The sequence below is a fragment of the Nicrophorus vespilloides genome, unplaced genomic scaffold (genome assembly GCF_001412225.1).
Source record: "Nicrophorus vespilloides isolate i.1.1-1 unplaced genomic scaffold, Nicve_v1.0, whole genome shotgun sequence".
Classification (NCBI taxonomy): domain Eukaryota; kingdom Metazoa; phylum Arthropoda; class Insecta; order Coleoptera; family Silphidae; genus Nicrophorus; species Nicrophorus vespilloides.
In genome coordinates this window covers 1-26682 of record NW_017098074.1, presented here as the reverse complement: position 1 = coordinate 26682, position 26682 = coordinate 1, and the positions used below count along the sequence as shown (strand labels likewise).

At 36.1% G+C, this 26682-nt stretch overlaps 1 protein-coding gene across 1 annotated transcript in view; it reads left to right on the top strand.

The window, feature by feature from the left end:
* LOC108561614 overlaps positions 1-25786 on the top strand; it is a gene marked incomplete at its 5' end in the record, with an annotated part of 39181 nt that extends 13395 nt beyond the window's left edge. The window contains 6 exons of the mRNA XM_017919637.1: positions 703-5502; positions 24262-24449; positions 24502-24951; positions 25014-25201; positions 25260-25468; positions 25530-25786. Of these exons, the coding sequence (XP_017775126.1) occupies positions 703-5502; positions 24262-24449; positions 24502-24951; positions 25014-25201; positions 25260-25468; positions 25530-25672 (5978 nt within the window). The remainder of the gene's footprint in view (positions 1-702; positions 5503-24261; positions 24450-24501; positions 24952-25013; positions 25202-25259; positions 25469-25529) is intronic.
* Positions 25787-26682: the final 896 nt, after the last annotated feature.

Genomic DNA, 26682 nt, shown 5'->3' with positions numbered 1-26682 from the left:
AGCAAACATTTAGTATTTAACACCTAACATAAATATATTTGTATCATGGGATAATATACCTACAAACATCTAATTTGATTGTTTATAGGTATCTTATTCCATATACATTGCATGCATTGTGACAAAATGGTGGATATGGTATACTTTTTTCCATCTATTTTAAGCTTTGCTAACCAATGTCGGTTTCATGCTTAAAATGGTTTGCAAGATTCAAGAACAACGATAATCCTCTTAATCTTGTAAGTAGATGACCAGTTGTGCAGGTGTGACTGCTGTGTGGTGTACGGTGATTCACTTGTTGGAACGCTAAATAGTGATAGTACAAAGTAAAAGTTTTCGTTGCGTCTCTTGCTCTTTTGTATGCGGCTCCAAGGATCCGGGTCGGCGACCTCGCTATGATGTTGTATGTTTTCTTCTGCGCTAGCCGTATTTGTTTAGCATTTAGGGTAGAAGGTGGTGGTTTATCGGTATGTTTGGCTTCCAGCAATAACAATAAATAATGCACGCCGAGAGGATAAATAATAATAATGAAAAATAATGTTTAAGAGAGAGAAAGAGAAAAAAAAAGAAGGACGGTGACGGAGGAGGTGTAGTGGGTATCTGCATATATGCCCATAAAAAGCGGCCGTATTCTTGTGGGCGAGCCGCTGGTAGAGGGCGGCGACTTTATGCTGTTGTATTTACTCTGTGTATCGTGGCCAGGTTGGAGGAGAGGAGCCGATTCCGATCTGTTAGACATCCTGCTGCCAGAAGGCGACGATTACAAGCTGGTGTTCATAAGTTCGGACAGTTCATCGAAGGAGGAGGATGTTGACGACAATGATAGCTCTTCGACTGCCTCCAGTTTCCCAATAGACGAGTGCGATTGGGACTATTTCGAGCCGGGCGGACCCAGCGTTAAGTTCAACTGGAACTCACCGTTCGGATCGCCGGGGGTGTACAGACGTGGTGCATTGGATTCTCCATTGGGATCACCACTGGTTTACAGGAGGACGAGGGAATCCGATACAGGCACAGACGAAGATACCACCAGATTGGACAGCGGTTCACCAGCTTCGACAGATAGTTACAACTTCTTGACGAGAGCCAGGGACGGAGAGGATGTAGAAGTGCGTCACGCGATGGATGAGGTCACGGTGCAGTGCATCCACCAGAAGCCTGTTGAGCAAAGCGAATCCCCACAAAAAGGTCCTTGCCAGAGTTGCGGTGCGCCCACGCAGTATGTGCCAATACCTGTTCCGGTACCGATACCGGTGCCGATGCATTGGAATCCCCAGGATTCGGTGGTGATGTACACGCCGGAGACATTGGAGGCTATCCGCTCGCAGCTGTGTCTACTTCCACGCGCCCTCTGGCCATATCTGAACCAGGCCCCCATCGTCTGGCCTCTGATAAGCTCAAGTGAACCGAATCCATTTCTATCCGCTCTGCAGAGCAACACCGGCGCTGCACCACAGAGCACCGCCAGTGCGCCAGTTGCGGCCGACCAGAACACCTCGGACCAGGCGTCGGATGATGAGGCCAAGGCGGACAGCACGATGAAGGAGAGCAAATTGAACATTTTCAACGCGCAAGGAACATTCGGCGAAGGATATTTGGAATCGGAGAGCAAATACTTGAGTAGTTCTTCAGCAGAATCCGACTTGGAGGAGCTCGATGATGATGATGACGATAAAGAGGCTAGTCCGAAGTATTCGCGTACGTACAACGTAGCCGAGGTTAATTATCGGGAAAGTGATGATGCTCTGCCGAGCAGTGATTGCGACCAACACGATATGAGCAGCTCCGGATCCGATGACACGGATAGCGATGATACCGGAACCGTTGCCGACAAAAAGAGGAAGAAATTTTCCAGGATCTACGTGGTTAACAGCAACAGTTCCAATAGCGATTTATCCACATCAGATGATTCCGATGAGGATGGTGACGATGGTCAGATAATTTTGACTTGCGTTAAGGCATTGCAGGAAGATGGTGAAAGAAGAGAGTTTACGGAGAAAGTTGATGTTGGAGTGGTCGAGGGTTGTGATGTGGCATTTGGTGATTGTGATAAGAAGACTGAGGAGGGTAGTGTCGGGAGGAAGGAATACATGTCGAGTCCGGGTCTGTCGGATGTGAGCGCGGAATCGTTGAATTCGAGCGACGTAGAGAACAACAAGATCTCTGCGGATGACGGATGCGAGGATGATAATGGAGCTGTGTTATCTGAGCTGAAAGTATTGGTTTCTGTGGATCGCGGTGAATGGAACGAAGCGGCGAACGCGGGGATCCGGTCTGACGAACCCGATTCCGTTAGCATGGAGGGGACCGCACTGGACACGCGCTGCCGCGGTGCAAACGCAGGTGTTTCACCAGTCATTGGTGAGCCGGATCCAAGTGTATTACGCCATGCCGCGCGTTATACGAGCCTCGTCATGATCACCCAGGATTCTGCGCCGCCGTCATCGTACGCGCCTGTCAGTGTCGTCACCACCGACACCACGACACTGGTACCCGATAACGACGTTATAGTGAGGCACACGAATTGGCAAGAGGAAGCAGCGTGTCGCGATGATAATGAAGAAGCGTCGTTATCATCTGTTCCCGAACAGCAACAACAACAACAACAGAAGGAGCAGGAACAGGGAGGACTGACGGGCTATTTCACGTTGACGTTGGAGAACGGGCATCGTTCGAACGCGCCCAAACAACCTGTTGTTTCTAGGAGCTTGCCTCATCACAATGAAGACAATTTGGATGTCACGGTGGATGCTTCGAACAGTCATCAGCGAGGGGAGAGTGTGACGGTTATTACCGGCGCCGATACGCTATCGGCTGTCGTCTGTCTCGAGGAGGGCCTCGCGGACGATGACTCCTGGGTGGAGAATCTCTCGCACGACGAAGACGATGATGATGATGACGACGACGACGATGATGATGATGATGACTTCGGCACCAACGATGAATCCTCATCCAGCGAGGAAGTCACCTTGCATTGTACAGCGGCCATCGACCACGAAGATGAATTACGAGGATACCATCGAGCTGCCATCGACTTTACCTTGCACACAATCGTTGAAGAGAGTTGCGAGGATAGTGAAGTGGAGCAAACAACGAATACGAACAAGAAAATTCGACCCACGTCTGCAACAGATCTTGAAAAGTATTTCTACTTTGGTTTAGGCGATGGCAATGTCAACCAAAACCGCGAGGACACTTTCTCGGAGACGAGCAGTATCTGCAGCGAGAGTATGGATTCGTTTGCAGGCGCTGACGATGTTAACAGCAACGAAAACGCCGACCCAGCTGATTTAGCGTCTTCACGTTTAGAAAAGTACTTCCTTAGCGGATTCACCAGCTTCAAAGCAGAACGACGTGATTCCGACGGCAGCGTGGGCAGCGACAGCGAGGGCAGACCGAGCCCGGAACAACGAAGAAAACGTTTAGTTAGAGCCAGAGGCACGGGCAGATCTCATTCATCATCTTTAGACAACCTGCTATCGAATCCCGACCTTTCCGAACCGAACGCCGACAATCTAAATTCAGAGAACTCATCAAGCTCCGACACCGATACCTATGATGATTCCAATAATTTCGAAAAAAACGATGGTCAATTCGACACCGTCAAACGTAAGAAAAATAAGAAGCAAAAGTCGTGCGGTGCTAACTCGCCAGCAGAGGAACTCAAAGCTTTAGAAACTACGCAAGAGATGAACGAAGATTGCGTTTCCGACGAGGATGGGCACAAAACACCCCAACCATCGGATAACTCCGATTTCAACAATCGCAACAAACAGCAGAGTCGCGACAGCGGCTTCATAGGAAGCAATGATGATCTGAATAAGGATACGCGTGACAACTCAACTCCTGAGATTAGTGCTGCTAAACCGGAAACTAAGACGAATCTTTACAATATCTCCGAGGAGAAGCGTCAGGAGGATCGTATCACGACGCTTTCGACACCTCCAGCGACGTCGCTCACTCGTAAGGATAGCTTTAACAACTGGAGTTCTGATGAGGAGACGAATTTGATGATGTCGAAGATGCGGCAGTTCTTCAAGACGATGGTGGCTAACAACAATTCGAAACCGACGACGCCGATTCTCGGATTGAAGGGATCTCCGAAACCGATACCGAGTCCGCGCTTTAAGAATCGCTGCAAACCGCCGCAATTAGTGTATTTTGAAAACGAGCTAACTAGGCTCATGAAGACTGTGCCGGGAATTAGGGACGATCAAGTGCGGGAAATAGTGGAGTACCTGAGCAGCGAGGATACGTGGAGTGATTCATACGATTCGTCGGATTATACGAGCAGCGATCTCGAAGGGACTGCTGTGTGCAACAAATCGGAGCTGCAGCAGCAGATCTCGGATAGCTGTAAGCAGATTATCAACAAGTTCGACAGCAATGCAGATGATGAAGAGGGCGACGAAGGAGATGGTGGTATTGTTGATGAGGGACACGGGCTTAACCGAGAAACGGCGTTTGTCTATCAGAAGCTTGTCGCTTCGTTTGAGAAGATGGCAACTGGGGATGTTAACGAGGAGATGGTCACGCCACATAACAGTCCTCCTCTGATTGCGAAGGTGATGCATCACATTGGTAGCAGATTGGTGGCTTTGATGCACGAGGTTTCAAGCGGCGAGAGCCATGCCAGCAACAGTCCGAAGACGAGACATTATCACAAGAGGTTACAGCAGAAGCTGTCTTCTGCCTCGACGACCACCACGGAAGATGACGATAGTACGTCGGACAGCAATTTGGCGGATAAATTGAGTGCGCTGGAGGACACGGTTTCCAGTTATAATTTACTTCCGCGTAGCCGATCTCATGATTTGCTTGTTAGCGAGAACAGGAATTTGCATCAGAGCAGCAGCGGCGTTTCTGATATTGCCGAGGAGCGTGAAACTAGTGACTGTGAGCGTTTCAGTTGGAGGGGTAGCTTTGAGTCCGCATTATTAGCAACGGATTCGCGTAACAAGCTCTCGCTGATTGGGGGCGAGGGGTCAGCATCGGCTTCTGCGTTAGCAATTGCCGCGAAGAGGAGATCGGCAGGCGACCTGCTCTTCTCGCACAAGAGCCTGAGCAGGGAACAGCTTGACAGGGTGAGGAGTTGCGGGAGTATCGGCGGTGCTAACAGCGAGGATAAGCTCTGGGTTGCGCCGAAGCCCTCGAGAAGAAGATCCAGCGTACCGGACGCATCCTGCGGTTCCGGCGCCTCAGCGGACGGCGAAGATGACGATGAGGAAATCGAAAGAGGTTCAACCCTCCCCAGAAGCTTGCAGACCGGTACTGCGACGACAAACTCCCTGCCGCGTCTACCAACAAACACCCCAACATCCGGGATGCACAAGGCCCAAAGCATGTACCACTTCCTGCAGCAGAACGTGAAAAGTGCGCGATACCGTCCACCCGGCTTCAACAGACTGATTCCAAGTGTTCCTAAAAGGGCTGTTTCCGCCCCAGGTCTTCAGCCCACTCCGCAGAGACGCGGTCGCAAGCAGCAGTCCATCGTTCCTAATGGTAAGTCAAACGAAACCGCGCAAAACCAGAGGCTTCGATTCCGGTCAAACACCTCTGGAAAAACGAGAGAAACAAAGAGAAACAGCGAACGAAACGAATGGAGAGAAAGAGAGAGAGAAAAAAAAGAGAAAAGCGCAGAAAACAAAAACCATCGCGGATCCGCGAGCTCTCGTTTCGTCTTCATCGCGTCTCACCTTGACACGGATTCCGACGTTGGTGACCGAATAATAAAAATTTTCAAATTTCCTCCTGCTCCTCGAATGCACTTTCACTGCTAGATCGCAATGATTCCCACAAAGAAACCCAATAACAACACTCAACTCTGCAACAATTGTTCAATTAAACGGCTACAATTGCCTCAACAATTAAGAACTTAATCGTGCAACAAAAGAAATCGCGTGTCTCGTTCAACTACAATTTACTGGACCACCTCTCATTATTGTTTACGTTTCCAAATATAAAGCGTGACATTTTATTTGCAATTAACAATTTCGAAATTATTATCGAGTCGAATGTGTGAGATTCAGTTCGGTTCGTCCATTTCAAGAAACATGTTGCAGTTTAAAAAAAGGAAAAAGAAAAGGAGAATGATAAAATGAAACTCCAATAAAGCTATTGCAGCAATTAAGAAACTAATTGCGCTAACAGTCCGAAAGAAAAGAAATCTCGTTCTCACAAAGTGGCAATTTGCCGCATCCATTTCGTTGTTACTTTATTTTTAGTATTTTCCATTACAATATTTTTATCGGAAACATTTTTTTTATTTTTGGTACAACCATGCGAAATATTGATAGTAATATAAATTCTAATATTTCAATAAATAAACATGCAAAATGTATCCATATAAACACACGTGAATATTATTTTATTTTGAGTAAAAATATGTTTTTTACTTTTTGCAATATCAATTTTTGTACAAAATATTTGTTATTATCAATCTAAATTATTAATTAAATATTTCATTTTATACAGGTAATCATACTTTTGTAAAACGATAAGTTACAAATTGAAAGCGCTTAAGTCTATACTCTGAACTTCGGCAATTAGTAAAGTTTATATTCATTATCGCTTGGTAGAAATTCCTCTTTAAGATTTCGGAAGGTCCGTAGCAATTATAGTAGTTTCCATAACAAACAAACAAAACTTTTACAACTATGATAATATCCATAGCAACGTTAAGTCAATAATTGAATACATATTTTGTTTGTTAATTAAATAATAACAGTTAGAGCAAAACTCAAATATTTTATGTGTCTTTCCCACAAAATGTTGTTATTAATAAAATAAATACAATTGTCCGATTCAATTATTGTGCACTTTGATCTCCCGAATTATTTGTCTCTTGTCACTTTATAAAACTTTATATAAAAAAAATCTATGGAAACGCACAGAATAGGTAAATAAACGAACATGAAAGGAAATTTGTCCGTTTACGTTTAATTGGGAGTGAATGTTCGCATTCGGCAAATCCATTAAATGACCAACGAAAATAAAAAAAAATATGCGCATTGTTTGTGTCGGTCATTCCGATTCGTATGCGTTTGATGATCACATAATGAACCATTTCGCTGGCATTTCCATAATTAAATACGTTCAGTGAATGGATTTTTTTCGTTCGTTATTATTAAAATCATAAAAAATTACATTTATTTTAATTAAATGTAGAAACATATTTTTATACCGAATTTATTTTTCAATATTAAATGTTGCTTCTGTGAGTTTTAAAACTGATGGATTCCATTCAGTTTATTCAATGTTTGAGAAACTAATAGCTCGAAGCAGTAGGAATTCCGAAGCGCATAACTAATTTACAAGTATTAACACCTTTTCCGTCCCACTGAAACACTGACTTCGAAAACGGACAATGGAAGAAACGCGTGTTGATCCAACGAATTCAGAATGTCACAATTCCATTCAAACGATCAACGAACTACTTTACTCGTAGGAATTCTATTGAGCTTTCAAGCTCAACAATTTGAAACAAATAGACAGTTTCTAACAAAATAATCAAATGATGAACTACACGTTAAATTCTTAATTACACAAAGTGTACCATCGAACCGTTATCTTATCTTGTGCAGAAGGTCGTGTCTGGGTAGTGATTTGGGTCATGCTGCATCCTATTATTGAAATTGGTGCAGAATTAATACGAATGATTTGCGCGGACTTTCGAAAAATAGAAATGGAAAAGATGCGAAAGAAGTTTACCGCAGTGGAACTTCTGTAACCCGCTTTTTGCGCTCAACCGCACCAACCATATATTATTAACACTATTACCCTACTTGTTCTGCTACAAGTTAACAACACTGGAAAATGAAGAAGGAGGACGAACAGGAAGACGCAGAACGGAACTGTGTCTTCCATTTGCAAAATTAAACAACAACAAAAACAAGATGGAAAACTTATTAATTTCATTCTATATGATTTACAATCTTTACTATTTGTCACGTTCAATAAATCTTGAGGTTGTAAATCGTGGGAAAGCGCGATTTTCTTAAATTACATAAGGCAGGAGTTAATCAAATATAAAAAAAATAAATAAAGTTCTTAAGCTGTTGTCAAGTAGATTTATAGCTAAAACAATGTCTATGTTCATTTTATGGTTTTCTTTGCTCGCTGTTGTTGCCCACAATTACGTTGTCTGATTTTATTTTAAACTAGTTTTCTCGTAATACGCTTTACAGTTAGTTTAATTTAAAGTTTTTACTTTAACCATTCCAGGTTAATATCTTCAGTTCATGTAAATTCCAACTATTTGCCTTTGTCGGATGCTTTTATTTCATTGCTTAAGTTAACTGGATTTCTTTTTTATAAAAACTGTAAATGTGCTGCATGAACGTGCTGAATCTTGTTGAATATAATATGAATTTCTTTATAGTTACAAATGTATAAGTAATTACTATGATAATGTATGTAATGAAAAATGCAGATTTTGTATAAAAGAATTTGTGATTGTACGATACCAAAACTGTATGCAAATACGAAGCACATTCTTTCTTTTTTTTAATTTTTTTTTCCAATTGGAAATAAAGAAATTCCTTCGGAAATTGTAAACTCGACCGCAGAATCTATTATTACTGTTGCTGCATTCATTCAGCATTAAGTTCGATCTCGCAACAAAAGTGCTGTGTTTGTCTCGTGTTTTGCGCGGAAATTGAATTTCGTCGTCTTTCCGTGGCGGTCTTTTCATCGTATCAGCAAGAGTTCGAAAATATCACTGCAAACGCTGTAAAATGTCCGGAGAGCACTCTGACTTTTGTAATTTAATTGAAAGTAATTTATGTGAGCTGAAACAGAATTATCAACGAATAAAAAATAATTTATACTCGACAAAATCAATGATCCTGTTGATACTTCACTCGTGGCGGCGGTTTTGTCAATTAGAACCCTAATTGACTTGTATTCCAAGTCAACTAAAGCACTTTCCTAAGTGTTCGTCGTGTATATGCGCGTGAAATTTAACATTGTCTTGATGTTTCCATTTATTGGGACAAAAGGAATGAAAAAATGTAATCGGATAAAACGTTCCTAAAAGATTAATTAGAAAATTTTCAATATTTAATTAATTAATTTTTATTACAAAGAAAAGAAATTTAATTAAATCAAGGAATTCAAACATCAAAAGTGTATTTTCATCATAATAAACTTTTCTTTCTTTTTTGAACGTAATAATAATAAATTGTAATTTTTTAATAAAGTGGTGGTTTCGTCGGAGGGAATTTCATTAAATCTGGGAATTTCAAATCGAAATGTATATTCTCATAAAAGACTCGCCACAATATCAAATGCATTGTTTCCAAACGTAACATTTCTATATAACAACAACTTTATATATTTATTTGTCTGTTTTTGAATTTTTAATAATAAAGTTTGGAATAAAGTGAAAGTTTTCTTCGTTTATTTTTTTTCACTGAGTTATTATACAAAACACAATTGTACGTTTGTTTCGGTGAGCCAACGAGATCCCCAGACTAAACTTCGACAATGAAACGTAAAACCTTGTTGACTTTTTGAAGGCGAATGCAAAGACGAAAAAAAAAATATAAATAAATATGTGCAGCAGAAGCGTTTATTCTTCTCTTTCGTGAATTTATTTATTTATCAGTGTTCTTAAATCCAGTTTTTTACATCTCTTGCAGACTAAGTGCTAAAATATAATTAGTTAGTATACAATGATAAAATTATAATACAGGTATCCCCCGACGTACGAACTACTTCCGTTCCAAAGGGTTGTTCGTAAGTCGAATTTGTTCGTCAGTTGGAACCTTTATCATGGTTTTTACTTTTATATATGTTAAATTCCGTATTACTGACTGCATACATATGAAAAAAATGTAACATTAAAATAAACAAAATACTTACAAATGTTTTTCAATGTAGACATCACAATTATTTAATGAAGAACGATGGAACAAAACAGAAAGTACAGATCTTCCAAAAATATTATATTTTATTAAAGAAATTATCAGTTTTTGTTTGGACAGTTAATTTTTTTTATCACTATATATCCTTGTTACAAGTTAGAACTTTCTGAATTTTGTTCGTAAGTCCGGGAGTTCGTAAGTCGGGAATTCGTAAGTTGGGGATACAGATGGGTATACAGATCATTACAGAATCATTACAGAAATAAAAACTATAAATAAAGGCAGAAGAAATGTTTCTTCTACTAATGTAGTTTTTTTTTAATCAAAGATTTAGTTATTTTTTTGCTATCAAATTTGGTCTGCAAATTTGTGTTTTCTTAACTTTAAACTATTAAAATAAATTTGTCTTGTTAATTACAATATAATCAGTTTAAACACCGGTATAAGTAATAATTAACCAATTAGAAATTTAAGAAAAATCAGTTAATTATCATTTCAAATTTCTTTAACACAATTTAAGATTGTTTCTTTTGGGTTATTTGGATGATCATCATTCTAGAATGTTGACACGTTTTGTTTGTATTTATGCTTTTCCAGTATTATTAAATATGAGAAAATCTATCTTTATACACGCGTTTTAGTAAATATTTGAATAAAACAAGTACCGACTGAATCAATATTGATTTTAGGAGATAAAACAGTCTGTTTTATCTAAGATATCTACTGTTTTCTTCGATTAAAATGTTTATTTTTTCAAAGAATTGTAATAAAATTTACTTACAATAAAAAGTAGATAATGCTAGTGAACTGTCCAATTTGAAATTCCAAAGAGAAATTCTTTTATTAGAATTATTATGAAACGTTTGAAAATTGTATTATTATTTTTTTAATCAAATATTTATATAAGAAATTATTATCGTAAAATTATCAAGTAATAATATTATGTGTTAATTGAAATGAATCAGTACTGTGTAAATATTATTGTGAATTTGGGTGCAAAATCTGTGTATGTTTATTGCATTGAAGTTTTTTTTTCTTATCTACTTAAAACTCTTCCAGTCTAATGAAATAAATCAATAATTAATCAAATAATCAATTGCAAAATTGGAGCAGAAACGTTTCTTTTCTTCCGTGAATTTCAGTATTTTTATCTGAAGAAACTTGAATCTTTCTTCTAGTAGATAGTTGTTATTCATTAGAGAATGAAATAATAGTTGATGAAAGCGATTGCAAAATTGGAAAATATGCAACAAAAGAGTTTCTTTTTTTTGTGAATTAATTTATTAAATAATTTTAATATTTGTGTGTAAAGTTCTTTCAGCCTAAAATAAAGTCTAAATTGTGGAAGATAGTTAATTAGTATAGTATCGGATATTTTTAATACTTGGATGAAGACAACAATTACAAAATTGGAAATTGAGCAAAAATGCAACAGAAACGTTTCATCTTTTTCTTAAATATATTTACTAAATAATTTCAGTATTTCCACATAAACTAGTTTAGTTTAAATTGCTTTAGACAATTAATTAGTATAGAATCGAATATTTTTAATACTTAGATGAAGACAGCAATTGCAAAATTGGAAATTAACCAAAAATGCAACAGGAACGTTTCATCTTTTTCTTGAATATATTTACGAAATAATTCCAGTATTTCTATCTAAACTCGTTTAGTTTAAATTGCAGTGGACAGTTAATTAGTATAGAATCAAATATTTTTAATACTTAGATGAAGAAAGCAATTGTAAAATTGGAAACTGAGCAAAAATGCAATAGAAACTTTTCATCTTTTTCTTGAATATATTTACTAAATATTTCCAGTATTTCTATTTGAACTCTTTCAGTTTAAATTGCAGTGGACAGCTAATTAGTATAGAATCAAACATTTTTAATACTTAGATGAAGAAAGGAATTGGAAAATTGGAAACTGAGCAAAAATGTAAAATAAACGTTTCTTCTTTTTCTTGAATATATTTACTAAATAATTCCAGTATTTATATCTAAACTCTTTCAGTATAAATTGCAGTATACAGCTAATTAGTATAGAATCGAATATTTTTAATACTTAGAGGAAGAAAGCAATTGTAAAATTGGAAATTGAGCAAAAATGCAACAGAAACGTTTCATCTTTTTCTTGAATATATTTACTAAATAATTTCAGTATTTCCACCTAAACTACTTTAGTTTAAATTGCAGTAGATAATTAATTAGTATAAAATCGAATATTTTTAATGCTTGGATGAAGAAAGCAATTGCAAAATTGAAAACTGAGAAAAAATACAACAAAAACTTTTTTTTCCTTTTTGTGAATTTATTTAAAAAATATCAATATTTCTATCTAATGCTCTTCCAGTTTAACTTGACATATAAAGTTAATAATAATAATACTTAGATGAAGAAAGAAATTGCAAAATGTAAACTGAATAGAAGAAAAGAATTTCCTTAAATTCTTATTTCAAAGTCTTATATAACGAAAAAAAAATATTGGGAACTGAAAAGAAAACTGTTAAAGGAAATATAGAAATAATGTTGTGAATTCTCAATGTAGGTGGAAAATCCTGAACATTTGTTGTCTTGGAAATAGAAATGTGTTCGGAACAATATGGTTCGGAAATAACGATTCCTGTTGTAAAGAGCTGCCGATAAAAACCATTTACGGGGCACGGTTTAGAGAAAGAGCAGCAGCAGCAGCGTCCGTTTTCTTGGGAAACCGTCGATTCGATCTGCAAATCGCGAAACAAGTCCGACATTATTATTGGTCAGTCTCCGTTTGTCATTTTTTTTTATTACCCAGAACGTGAAGAATAAATAATGATATTAAGCACAATTCGCGTGCAAAATCATTTAATAAAACAATGCGTTGGCGTTTTGTAGTTTGCGTTTGTTTTGCACGTATACGTATATAAATATGTGTTTGTATGTGTGTGTGAGTTGTATGTCTGCCTCTCCCATGACATTTCACCACACGCCACTCGATTTATTTACATACCGAATATATTATAACTTATGAGGTGGCCAATAACAACCAGTTAACAACCTTTATTAATATTTTTTCCGCCAACTACGCGAATGATGCGCATCGAGAAAAGCATTGGGAAAGTCTTCAGTATTCGGTGTTTCTCGAACAGGATGAGAATGCTATCTATCACCATCAATACTTTCGAGTCGGGATGAAAATGGAAATTGTTGGTGATGATGCTCGCTCGACACGCGAACCCTATTTTCGTCCGTCGCATTCATTTAATTGTCGGTTAACCCGGAACCGGAAAACGCACGCACTCCCATTGCTTAACAGCAACAACAACAACAAAAAAGCAACAACAACAACAAAAAAGCACACCACCTTTTTGGTTTCGACTGCATCATAGCGCATGTTTCGTGAGAGGCTGCATATTTGCAGAGACTTTCCAAATTCCACGAACGGAGATGGACTACTTTTTTTTTGTTCGTCGTTGTTCTTCATGTCTCTTCCGTAAGTGCACGAGGCTTCCACACAAAGGAATTGCGTCTAACATTCGGAATGTAATTATCTCAACCGGAACACAGGAGGTGTTCTTTTATTTCTCTCTTTGCTGTTGCTTTGTTTTGTTTCACTTTTGGACAAAATGTTGAATGAACGGCGAGCCACGAAAGTGAGAATTTCTATTTTTTGGCTATTCCAATTCACCACATTCCTCGAAACTATTGGTTAGCACTGATTAATTTTTAGAATGTATTCGAAACATAATTATTTTCTAAGAAATTTGGTTATCCTTCTAATTCAAAGAAGGGTCAATGTTATGTTATTGTAACATACATTGTATAATAAACGTTGTTAACAAATTGTGCATTTGTATGATAATTCACTATAGTGAATCTACAAACTTTCTCTACTATTTGAATTCCAATCGTTGAATTGAAAATATTTGATAATTGAGGAATTAAATTAATTAGGTTTTTTTAAAATTAAATTGAAAGCTCCACGTATTTTATTTATATAATTGTCAAAAAACGAATTGATAAAATACAAATAATAAATAATGAAAGGGATTTTGTACAATATATTATTTGTATGCATATAGAATTAACAGTATAATTAATATTTGTTACTCAATTATTTGGGTCATTTATTATTTATTGAAACGCAAACAAAATATGAGCAATAATTGCATTATAACTAATGCAATTAATATTTATACAAAAGTAAATGATTTTTTTTTGTTCAATTGTGTCATGAGATTTTTTTTGTCACAATGAAAAAGGATATCACGTTTTTATTTGATGCACGTGGAATACTTTAGATGTTTGCAAAACCGATGTTATTTAATGTAAGTCGCATGTAATTTCGATTTATTTCTGATATAAATCACGTTGCTTGATGTGGAACGAATCGGTAAAATCAACAATGTCGAACTGGCAAGAAACGTAATTAAATATGGAAATACAAGTAGTTAATTGCAAAGTCCAATGAATTTGTGCAACAATTTTAGTGAAAATAAACTTTTTTTTTGTTGTTAGGAATAAGTATACAAGTGTTTTGTCGGTAGAAGCAGAAGGATAAAGTGTAGTTGTTGCTCGGTCTTTAATTGGACCTATTCTTCATTATGTCTTGACTTTCGTACTTCTCGGTGTTCCGCTTCGGTTAAGCCTCTTTAACTTTGTCATCATTTATGTTGAACTCTTCGTTATGTGAGACCAATATCTCCATAAAATCTTCAGCATAAATTTCAAAATCAACAACAGTTCATAGGATGACTAATAAAACAACAACTTTTGGGCAATATTCATCAACGTCACATCATCAACAACATCAACTTTATTCTTAAAAAGTGACACATTTATACCAACGCTTCTCTAACATTTCGATAACTTTCTTGTAAAACGATTTATCTTTGCCCTCAAAATACGGCTTTCACCCTTTGTTGTTCACTAAGCTGAAGACCGATTTGACTCAGGAGTGTACTGGTATATACAGGTTTTATCCAGTGTTATTTCGCTTGAACAGCGGAACAGCTTGAAAGGAATCATCAACTCGTTGTTTTTGGTACACTTTGAACTTGAACGCGGTACCCATTTCGAACAAAGCTTTCTCATGATCAAATGTTCCTGAAAAATGGTGGATACACTGCCTTCTGATAGCTTCAGGTTGTCAATTATCTCACGCAACTTCAATTTACGGTCGGACAAAACCATTTTGTGGACTTTTTTATTTTTCTGCAATAATTGCCGAATTTAGGCGTCCAGAGCGTTCACCATTATTTGTGTCTGTACGACCTCGTTTAAAATCAGCAAACTACTTCTCTACCATTTGTCTCGACGGAGAAGAGTCCTCATAACACTTATGAATCCATTGCTTTGCTTGTACGGTATTTTTTCTCATCAAAAAGTAATGTTTTAGCAACACACGAAATTCAGATTTATTCATTTATTTTAAAAAAGTAGCGTCACTAAAATCACTGTAACTTGTGAACTAAACGTCAAATTGCCATGAAATTTTGACAGGCGTCGTCTGAAGGTTGGTACTTCCTAAAAATCATATGGTCGATTGAGGCGTCATCTATATGTCATCCTAGGAACTTTTTGAGTGAGGTATTATGAAAAGAGAATAAAAATAACCTAAGACACTCAAGTTTTGATTAAATAGCTAAGTACAAAGCATATATATATCTTGGTGTTTCGTTTTAGTTAAGGCTCTTCAACTTTGTCATCATTTACGTTGAACTTCTTGTTATGTCAGTTCAATATTTCAATAAAATCTTCAGCATAAATTTCAAAATCAACTTATGAAAAGAGAATAATAGCACATATAAGGGTGTCCCAAAATTAACTCAAGATTTGAATTAAATAGAAAACACAGTTTTTAGTCTACAGATAGTGATTTTTTTATTGAAGCATAAACTGTGTTTATGTATCATTGTGTACATTTAACCAATAATAAAACTGTGATTATACTAGAGAAACTTTAGTTTCTAATTATTCTAGTTTTTTTTTATAAATAATATATAAATTAATAATCTTCTATGTTTTCATTTAATTGAAACTGTTCCAATGTTCGTATTGAATAAATTGCGTAGCAATAAACAATATTTGCGGTAATAAAGAGAAAAAATAATAAATAAAATCCAAGGCTTCGGATAACGGTCCGAAGGAAAATGCAGTACATTTATTTTTAGTGACACACGATTAGATAAGATTCGATTAATAATATATTGTTACCATTGGATAAATGAGTATTAGCAGTTGGAAGTGGCGATATTTATAATCCTTTTTCCCAGAAGCGGACGAATGAAATAAATTAGATTCAATCGTTGAACGAAAGATTTATAAAAAATAAAATAGTAATTGCGAAGTATTTGTTCAAAGCCGAAACAAACAAGGAAACAGATACACGGTTTACGTTCCGCACTTCCCGGAACATAGATAAAGCCAATGAAATGGCTGCAATCTATAATTGCAACTGTTGTATTGTATATTTTATTGTTTTCTAACGATCGGAATTATTTTGTTGCATCGACTATTTCCATGTTGTCAATTTCGCAATTGTTATGTGTTGATGGTCAGAACTTAAATTTAGATTTAGTTAATTGACACGTTATAGTTGTCAGGTTGTTAACCTCTTTCCAAGTAGATTTTATTCTTCTTTTGGTAACTAAGACTGTTTCTTTCAAGAGAAGTTTTCAATTTGATTTCTTTATGAATAATGATGGACATCTTAAATCTAAAATCTTAGGATAATTTCTTCGTTTGTCTTTACGTTTATCTTAACTATTGGTTATTGTATATGAGATTTTTCAGTTTTGTGGCTAATGATGCTAAAGTTACAGGTCACCACTCTATATGTAGCACGTGTCGCATATTGTTTAACTTTCGTTACCTGTGACCATTCCAATTTAATCCTCCATTGAATTAGATTAACTGCGTTGTTTAGTATTGCTATGTAAATAAAGTCGTTGCCATGATGAAGTCTAATTTGTTATGCTACGGTTGTCATGGACACTATTATGTTCTTGAAAGAAGAACCCTTTCTCATTGAAGCCATATTTGACGAAAATGTAAATAAAGTCGTTGACATGAGAAACATACACTTATTTTATTATTGATGTCATGGATATTTCATTACACATTTGTATAAGTTGACAAGTTTAAACTTTCATACTAATCGATTATAATTTGTCATTAATGGTGCTATTATTAGAAAAATCTATATTAAACATATTTTCATTAAATAAACGTAGTTTCAAATACTTTGATTGCGGCGTGAGCTCCAATTATATCAGCTTTTATATTTCGAAATTGGATCGCTAGATGCACTTTTGTTTGCATTGTAAGAAGCAACAATATTTACGTGTAACTCAATGGCAAATCCATTGCCGAGTCCTTGAATCAACAAAACAAATTTTTACTACTGCTTTCAGTATTCCAAACTCGATTAGTGTTTTTCAGATGGTGGCGCCAGCAGAAGAAGCGATGTCGATGGGAGTTGAGTTGAGTTGAGAGAGGAAAGATTGCGTCGAATTACTGTAAAATAATTGGTTTCGATCCGTCGGGCGTGCAGAAATCGGAGAAAACCTATTTGCATACGGAGGTATATAATGTGTGTCTACGTAAGGCGCTGCGCTTCAAGGTAACAGTGTTTGCGTAATACAACAACAATGAATTGGTAATTAGCTGGTATACAATGCCTGCTTCCTCCTATATTTATTTTTTCTTTATCTGGAAACCGTGTTTTACGCGCATTGATTCTAACGGTACACCCGTGCCGCATTTCGAGCGTGCAGAACAATTTCTATACGACGGCCGATGCACAAAGGGAAAGTCAACTGATAAGGCACCGTTTTACTATTGAAGACCGAAAAGCGAGGAGAGACAACCTCTTTATTCCTTGATCGCAACGTCGGCGGAGCACAATGGTGTTCGATTTACTAGCATCCAAAGGGCTTCCCTCGAAGGAGTCAGGTGGTAACTTGATCCGGAAATATTCTCTTTACACACACAAAGAACTTCATGTTTTCATTGAGAACTCACCACTATGTTAGCGTATAATATTACAAAATAGAGTACCCAAAGAAGTTGTAGATTCATCAGCAATATACATATTCTATGATCTAACGAATTTGCCTGATTATAGATAGAGTAATTAAATAAAACGTGAAAATCAAAAGATTTTTACTGGAAGATCATTTCTGATGTAATCACAAATAAATACAACAACAAATTGCGTTTGAAATAGAAACTATTCATGTCTTCAAAGTATAATTTGTCTATTAGATGAATTCAAAGTAATCATCGAAAGAGGTTCTCGGAACTTGCCTAAGACCAGATCATGAATATTTCATGAACGAATTGATATTGATAATGGTGATTCATCATAATACGAATGTGACTCATAGCGTCGAGCTGGCATTTCAAAATTTCATACATAAATGTGAATTGAAAACGAAATGCAATCGTTTCATTTTCTGCTTTAATCATATCTTCATATAGAGATAATATTATAGCTTTGACGATGGATCGTGCGGTGTAAATGGAGAGGAATTGTTTAATTCATACCACCCACAAGTGCACGTTCGATGAATTATCCATCATTGCGACTGCTAATTGTTGACATTGTATCTCGAAAACGTCTGATCCAATTAATAATTTCTATCTTATGCGCGCAACTGCAAAACCGAAAGTTTTAATTCTCCTTTGTACTTTCATTAGCTATTGTTCATTTTCTTCTACTTCCTTAGATTTGTATTATAAAACAAATAGATAATTATTATTAATTTTATGAAATCAATCATTTTGGAATTTCCATCCACAAGATTTATTCAATTACTTTATAAAAAAAACGTTTGAAAGTTAGAAAATAAAATAAAGTATGAAAAACAATATTTATTTAATGTTTAAAAAGAATCCACTTTTCATATGTATAAGCTTTTGTTTTCACAGAGCTTAAATTATATTTAGAGTGTATACTTTTATGAATTCGCACATATTCTTATCTCAATTGCTTTAATCTCTTGTGCATATAGAAAATTTGCTTATTTCCATTTCGTTGTTTGTTTTGTTGAACGCAAGATTTTTTTTTTATTTTGCATAAAGCAAAGTATGGATTAATTTTACAAATTTCAAATTAAAAGTTCGAAATACATCGAGTCATAAATTATTTCAATGTTAGTGTTTGGACAAAATTTGGAAAAAATTGGACAAAAATACTTTTAATAACTTTGGTATCATAGTTATTAAAAGTATGATAATTTTAGACAAATTTCATGAGGTAGTCAATTTTTATTGAATTTGGTAGTTATTGTAACTTTAAAATTTGCTTTATTCATGGACAACTATTTTAGGTCATATGTACAAGTAGTATATGTAGTGGTGGATTCATTGAGAATATTTAGAAATAGTAAAATTTATTCATTTATTGAGAAATAGTAAAATGTAAACCTGTGATTAATCGAAGAACAACAATTAAATAGGAAGGAATTTGTATAATCTATTAACTTTATACTTACATAACACCTCACTCAATAAGTTCGTACTATTACCAGTACAACAAAAACTTTTGGGCAATATTCGACATTATTCATGAACATAGTCTCCTTCAAGACTGACACTCGATGTAGAACCGATTATACCTTGTAGAACGATGTAACTTATGAACTAAACGTCAGATTGCCATGAAATTTTGACAGGCGTCAAAGGTTGGTACTTCCTAAAAATCATATGGATTTGTCGATAGAAACGCCATCTATATGGCATTCTACGAACTTATTGATACAGATGTTATGTTGTTCAATAAAACAAATCTGCTTTTAACGAGAATCGGGGCTCGTTACTGACGAAAGAACAATTATATATATTTTGTCCAAAGACAGAGATAGAGAAAAAAAAAGTAAATTTCTTACCCAAACGAGAGCAGCATTTCTAGCCCCATCAAAGAATATTCCGTTTCTATTGAAGTTTTATTCTTCGCATAAAACGAGACATTCCGTTCCGCTCGGCAATAACTAGTTCGTTCTTCAAAGCCCACGAGTTTTACTACAATATTGTTTTTGTTATTCTTCCTTGATTTGTATCAAAGCTATTTATTTATTTCGTTGCTTGGTTATTTCAGATGTTTTTGGTAATACGATTTTATTACAAAAAAAAAATATGAAATACGATAATTATAAATGAAATAATCGCTTCGAAACTGTTGCAAGTATATCCAGTTGTGTGTACTTGTAATGTATTTGAAGTACAATAGAAATAAGTAAATTTTGTGTTTGTAAGCGATCTGGATTTTATCTGTACGTGTTCCCACGCATCGGTGGTTTCGAATCGCCGATCCGGGTAGGTTGTAATGGCAACCTTGATGGATCAGATGGAGAGAAATATATGCCTCAGAAGAGGCAGTAAACAAGCGGAAGGAAATTAGAGAAAACACAGGTCGCGAGTCCTTGGGAATGAATAAATGGATAATGAAACGCGCAGAGGTGGAAGAGATATTATACGTATTCTGTACTGCGAGAGGAGGATGCAAAAAGAAATATAAATAAAACAAATCTACAGAAGATGGAAAGTAAAGGAGGTAATTCGAAGCGAATTCGTTTTCATTTTTATATTGGATTTTTTAAGAATTCAATGGTTATTGATAGAAATATAATGATCTCATAAAGATGTAAAAGAATGAAAGACAAATATGTTTTAAGTATAATTACTCTTTGAAATTGATTGAATCTATAAGATAAATGACAAATTGTGGTTCTTTATTGTCATGAGTTTGCATTCATTTATCTTACAATTAACATACTTTACAATATGCCAGATAGAAATCACATATTAATTACTACATTCAACTATTTAAATATACAATTAATACTATTGAAAAGTTTCAATTAATAATGACTGTTTCAATTATTAAGTTTTTCAAATTGGATTCAATGTTTAATCAGAAATTATATAATAATACGCCTCTGGTAATTGATATGTCTCGATCAACAATATTCCATAGGTTCTCTCGTACCACATCATACACGCCACGTAATGCATAACATCAGCATAACATTATATTAATATGAAGACATTGCACAATAATCACGTATTTTATATGCAAGGTCTATCAATAAGATTGGAGAATATTGGAAATTAATAAGAAATAAACGTGATGTTGAATTGATGATTATTTCGTGCAATTTATTAGTACTGTTATTAGAAAAATTTCCGATGTTCTGTTCTTAGAATTAATTGATTTGTGGATAGATCAGAGTATAAACCAGTCTTCTTGAAGCTTTATTATTCAAAGTTGAAACATTATGTATGATTGTTTATTTATTTCTTAGTTTAATTGAGCCAAAAACGATACATAAAATCTTTATATACTATAGAAACAAGACATTATTTTAAAACGGTAAAGATGATTCTCTTGTAGCGATTGTACAGAGTGCATCGTCATCAGGAATCGTTAACAAAGCCTTCGTATTATGTGTGTTAATATCTGAACATGAAAGATGTCTTCTAAAGAGTGCATCGACACCAGAAAAGTCCTCGCGTTCTGTGGAACGAAGACATTAGTTTTAATTAGCGACGGATTAGTAATGGATTTTGGTTGCGGCCGTAGGTAGTTTGTATCACTTAAAACCAGAAAACGAATGATGATGATGGTCGACGATTAATCATTTCGCGCGAAAACTGGGTCTCTGTTCCTAGTGGAAACGTGCGCGCGAGATTTCGAGTTTTTTTTTTCACCATTTATCAAAGGCGGAAACCGTACCGGACATTTATTAATCTCGAAAATATCAAAAATAAAAAACGGTTCTCTCAGTGTAAACCGCGACGTGAATATATTGAAACGTTATGAAATAATGGCGGAGTTGATCAATTACACCAAAAGACGCTTTTCGAGTTATTCCACGTTCAACACTTCTTTGAAGACGGAGAAAGATTCGTCGAAATCGCGGAATCGATGTTTCCGTTGCTGCTGTTGCAGCAATAACGATTCATCCGACTCGGAAGATGATCACATCGAGTTTGTTGTCGTGGACTTATCAAGGGTATAACAATAATCCCTTTGTTATTTATTTATTTAATGTTTCCTCGACCCTTCAGAGACGCAAATTGAATGAAAACATACCGATTATACCGGAGAATGAGCCTGAAACGGAAAGGGCTTATGAAGAGCGTCAAAGAGTAGAAGAACCAAAACAAAACGATTCGTCCCTTGCAGGTAAAAGATAGATGCGCAATGTGTAAATATAAATATATAAATTACGAGTAGAAAGCAGGGAAACCGATAATGCAGCAAATACAATAACGAAATATCAAATCCTAAACGGCAATAGTTCACCTTGTTCTCAGGATCATTCCCATTCATCGTTGCGCGCAACAAACAAAATTGTAGTAGCGAAACAACTTTCTCCATCTCCCAGGGATACGAAACGCAACGCGCCGACGATATTTATAAATATTTATTATAAATGCATTTTGCTATTTCTTTTCCGTTCCCTCAACTTTACACCGTTTACTACAAAAAAGAAAAAACATAGTTTAGTTTTGGAGTTACAACGACTTTCACCTCTTGTCGCGCCATCATTGTTTGTTGCTGCACTTCCGAATCTCGGTCAATCTCACACGTGTATGATTCAATTAATTCTCTTTCTTTTTTGCTGCTCCACAAAGTTTCGCACGAGAGAAAAGCGAAACGATACGCATATGAATCAATTAAAATCTCCAATTTAATTAACGAGACCCGATTGGAAACCTTTTCATCAGCGTGCCAATTTTTAGATAGAATTTCGTAGTGAAGAATGTGTACATCGATTTTATTTTAAATCCAGTGGGATTATTAAAATTTCGCATTACCGGTCGTTTTTTTTTTGATGCAACATAGTAATATGTAATCCTTTTGAAGCTTAAAATCCGAGTTGAGTACGCTAGTTTTAAGCCACGTGACGAAGAATATTTGAATTCTCAATGGCCGTTCGATATTCGTCGAAATATAATTAGAATGTGGAGCTCCTTCTTGAATAATTTGGTTAACGTTAATAGTTTAGACCTGTTTGTTTCCGTGTAATTTGGTATTCCCTATTTGGAATCACTAATTCGTTTGAAAATTTATAGTTAAATAACAATTATGTTCAATTCAATTTTAAAATTCTTTATTCAGTGTAGATATGCAGATACAATGGTGTTATTATTAAGGGGTGGCGTACATGTGAGCTTCAGCTCATTTAGCCAGAAACATGATGAGTTATTTAATGGCGCAAAAAAAAAGAAAAAGTTTTACAGTTAAGGGTTTTTAGACAATAATTTAACAATAATGATGTGGATTTACAGACAACAATTATGTTGCCACATTTATTAGTTGGTATTGGATCACCAATTCATGTATTACCCACGACATTCGTGCTTAACTTTTAAATAGTTGTTAAATGCAGGTAAATTTGAGCATACAAACGCTATTTGCAAATATCTAAGAAGAAAAGAAGATTGCTTATTTTCATTGCTACTTGATCGAAAAAAAGAGAAAACTTAACATATTGATTCTTACATAAAGTCTCCGGTTTCCATGAACGTAATAATATCTAAGAGGATTCCATCGACAAAGCTATGTTTTGATAACTTTTTGAAAACCACCTCACACAGTCAGTCCCATTATTAATCCTCAAAGACCTCTTGCGTCGCATTTGATACGGACTTTATCCCTTTCTGACCTCCCCTGTCCGATGCCAGCTGAACGTTCCCATTTCCCATTATCCACGTGTATACGCGGACAGCTTAAACTTCCACCCTCTGCGCTCTGTTACAGTTAAGGGGCCGCAGCATTTAATTGCGTTTCATGTTGGCCGCTGCGGGCGACCAGGTCTATCCACCACAAACCCAGATCACCCTACGGACATATCATACCTGAAACAAACATCTGGTTTTTGATGTTGCACAATGTTATCATTCATTTCCATACGAGAATACAATTTAATCATGATGTAACATATTTTAAATGTATTGCATTCTTCGCGCGGATGAAGAATTTCGGTGCAGCTCGCAATAAAACTGCTTTGTTTATTAGACCCATGGGAACAAAACGGAATTTAATCTTCACTTTATAAATAGACTTGGGCTCTGGCGCAATCCGCTTTCTTGTCTCCGGAGACACAGCTTACATTTTTGCATATCAATGTACAAAGAGTATCCTTACTTAGACAATACGAGATTTTACCATGTACGGTTATTAGATTCCATGTTTTCGGTATGGAAATACGAGGCTGCTATTTTGTTTTGTGAAAGACTTAGTCACCTTAGCGTTTCGAGTTAACTATACTTTGATAAATAATTATTTATAGTTTTGTGTTTCAAGCAAACCGATATAAGTTTGTATTGGTTTTTTTTTGTGTGCTGCGTGAATCACTGGCCATGTGTATTGGAGTAATGTTGTTTTATTGAATGTTTTGCAGATGAAGTGAGTTTATCGGAGGCGCACTCGTCGCCAATGCTGGCCTCGAGGTCGTCGAAGAGCGCGAGTCCAAGTCCGGTGGCGCACAAGTCGAAGAGGGCAGTGATTGGAAGTCAAGAGTGGCACAACGAGGATGACATAGATCGATTGGCCACGTTGCATAGGAGGAGTAGCCTGTCCAGTTTAGGTGTAAGTACAATAAATCATAAGTAATTCGTATGAGTAAATTGTTGTGTTTTAGTTGAGATCCGATTCGATGGCGAGCGTCTATTCTGGAGCTGGGGAAGGCCGCTACGGCACTGTAACAGTTCGCGGACAAGTGGAATTCGGTCTTCAGTACAACTACAAGGCCGCAGCTTTGGAGATCAATGTGAAGCAGTGCAAGGATTTGGCGCCGGTGGACGCGAAACGTAACCGCTCCGATCCCTACGTGAAGGTGTACCTGCTTCCGGATAAATCGAAGAGCGGCAAGAGGAAGACCAAAGTGAAGAAGCACACCTTGAACCCCGTCTTCGACGAATGCCTGAAGTTCCACATCTCTCTAAACGGTTTAGAGACGCGCACACTGTGGCTAACTGTCTGGCACTCCGACATGTTCGGCAGAAACGACTTCTTGGGCGAGGTCATGATGACTTTAGAGAATAAAGTTTTCGATGATCCTACACCAATGTGGTATAATCTACAAGAAAGGGTAAGAAGCACTAACTAAAATTACATAGTAAACCCACATTCAACATGTAATTCCTTTTTCAGACGGAACCGTTCGATGATATCCTTTCGTTCAAGGGTGATATTTTGGTTGGTTTGAAGTTCGTGCCTCCAGATATGACCGTGCACAAGAAGGGCAAACGGTCCAGAGGCGCGCTGCACGTCCTCGTTAAAGAAGCGAAGAGTTTGACAGCTGTAAAAGCCAATGGAACATCGGATCCGTTTTGCAAAAGGTTAATTTCACAAACTTACAAACAAGTTACAATTAACTAATTAAATCATAAATTTTAGTTATTTACTGCCAGATAAAGGAAGGAGCGGAAAGCAGAAGACTTCGGTGACAAGGCGTACCGTGAACCCAGTCTGGAATCACACCTTCGTCTACGATGATGTTACTCTGCAAGAGCTCGCTGAAAGATCTTTGGAATTAACAGTTTGGGACCACGATCGTCTGGCGAGTAACGAGTTCTTAGGAGGCGTAAGATTCTCGCTAGGAACAGGTAAATCAAGAAATCAAATAATTTACAATAATTTCTTTAATGTACTTTTCGTTTCTTGAAGGGAAACACTATGGGAAAGGTGTGGATTGGATGGACGCGACTGGTAAAGAGATGATTCTGTGGAAGAGCATGTTGGAGCGACCAAATTTCTGGGTGGAGGCATGCCTTTCGTTGAGGCCCACCCTCGACCACCGAACGTCGTAGCTTAATATAATACAGAATGAAGAAGAAAAAAAAACGTAACGTTGAATTATGAAAGAAATTTACCATTTCCCCCTTCTCTCTATCTCAAAAAATTAAACTATATCTCTCTCTACATACATGTTATATAAATAATATATTATTTTTTTTCTAATTATTGAATTAATGTTTATAGTACGTTGAATTATAAATATATACATATGCATATATAAATATTCTATTAATGAGATCTGTTGAAGAAAATTCGAAACAATAATTTAATTTTTCATATTATTATTATTATATATATATATTATATATTATTATTATTTGTGTTTTGATATTTTTTTTTTCTTGTAAATTTTTGTTTCTTACTTAGATTTTAATTTGTATACCTGTTTTAGGTATTTATTTCTAATAAACTGATATATTTTTAAATCACATTTTCATTTAGCAACCTTTTTTTTATATTGTATTACCTATGATTTACAAAGAAAAACCAATTTTATTTAACAGACAGAAGTCATGACTCAAAATTGGGAAAACATTCAATTTTTAATGGATGACAGATTTCACTTTGTGTCACATATCAAAATAGTTGAGACACACTGGACTAGATCAGTGATTCTCAAAGTGTGGGTCGTAACCCTCAGGGGGTCGCAAAAAATTAATGACAGATTAGTCATGGTTGTTTCTCTACACATTCCCATTCTTCGGGGGGTCGCAGAAACTTTACATGTCCAAAAGGGGGTCGCGGACAAAAAAAGTTTGAGAATCACTGGTCTAGATGAAACTAAACTAATGATATGTTGTACTGTTGTATTTATGAATTAATAGTACATATTAAATAAGGAGGCGACTAATAGCGGAATGGTTAAGTCGCCTTACCCACGTGGGATCGAATCCTGGCCAAGAGAGATCCTTTGTGAGCCCTCTCGGTGCTTGCAGTATTTAATGCATCTTGTAATGAGTCTGGATTTCTAATTGATACAAATTCTCTAATTTCAGGTATAAGACCTAATTTAAAATATTCT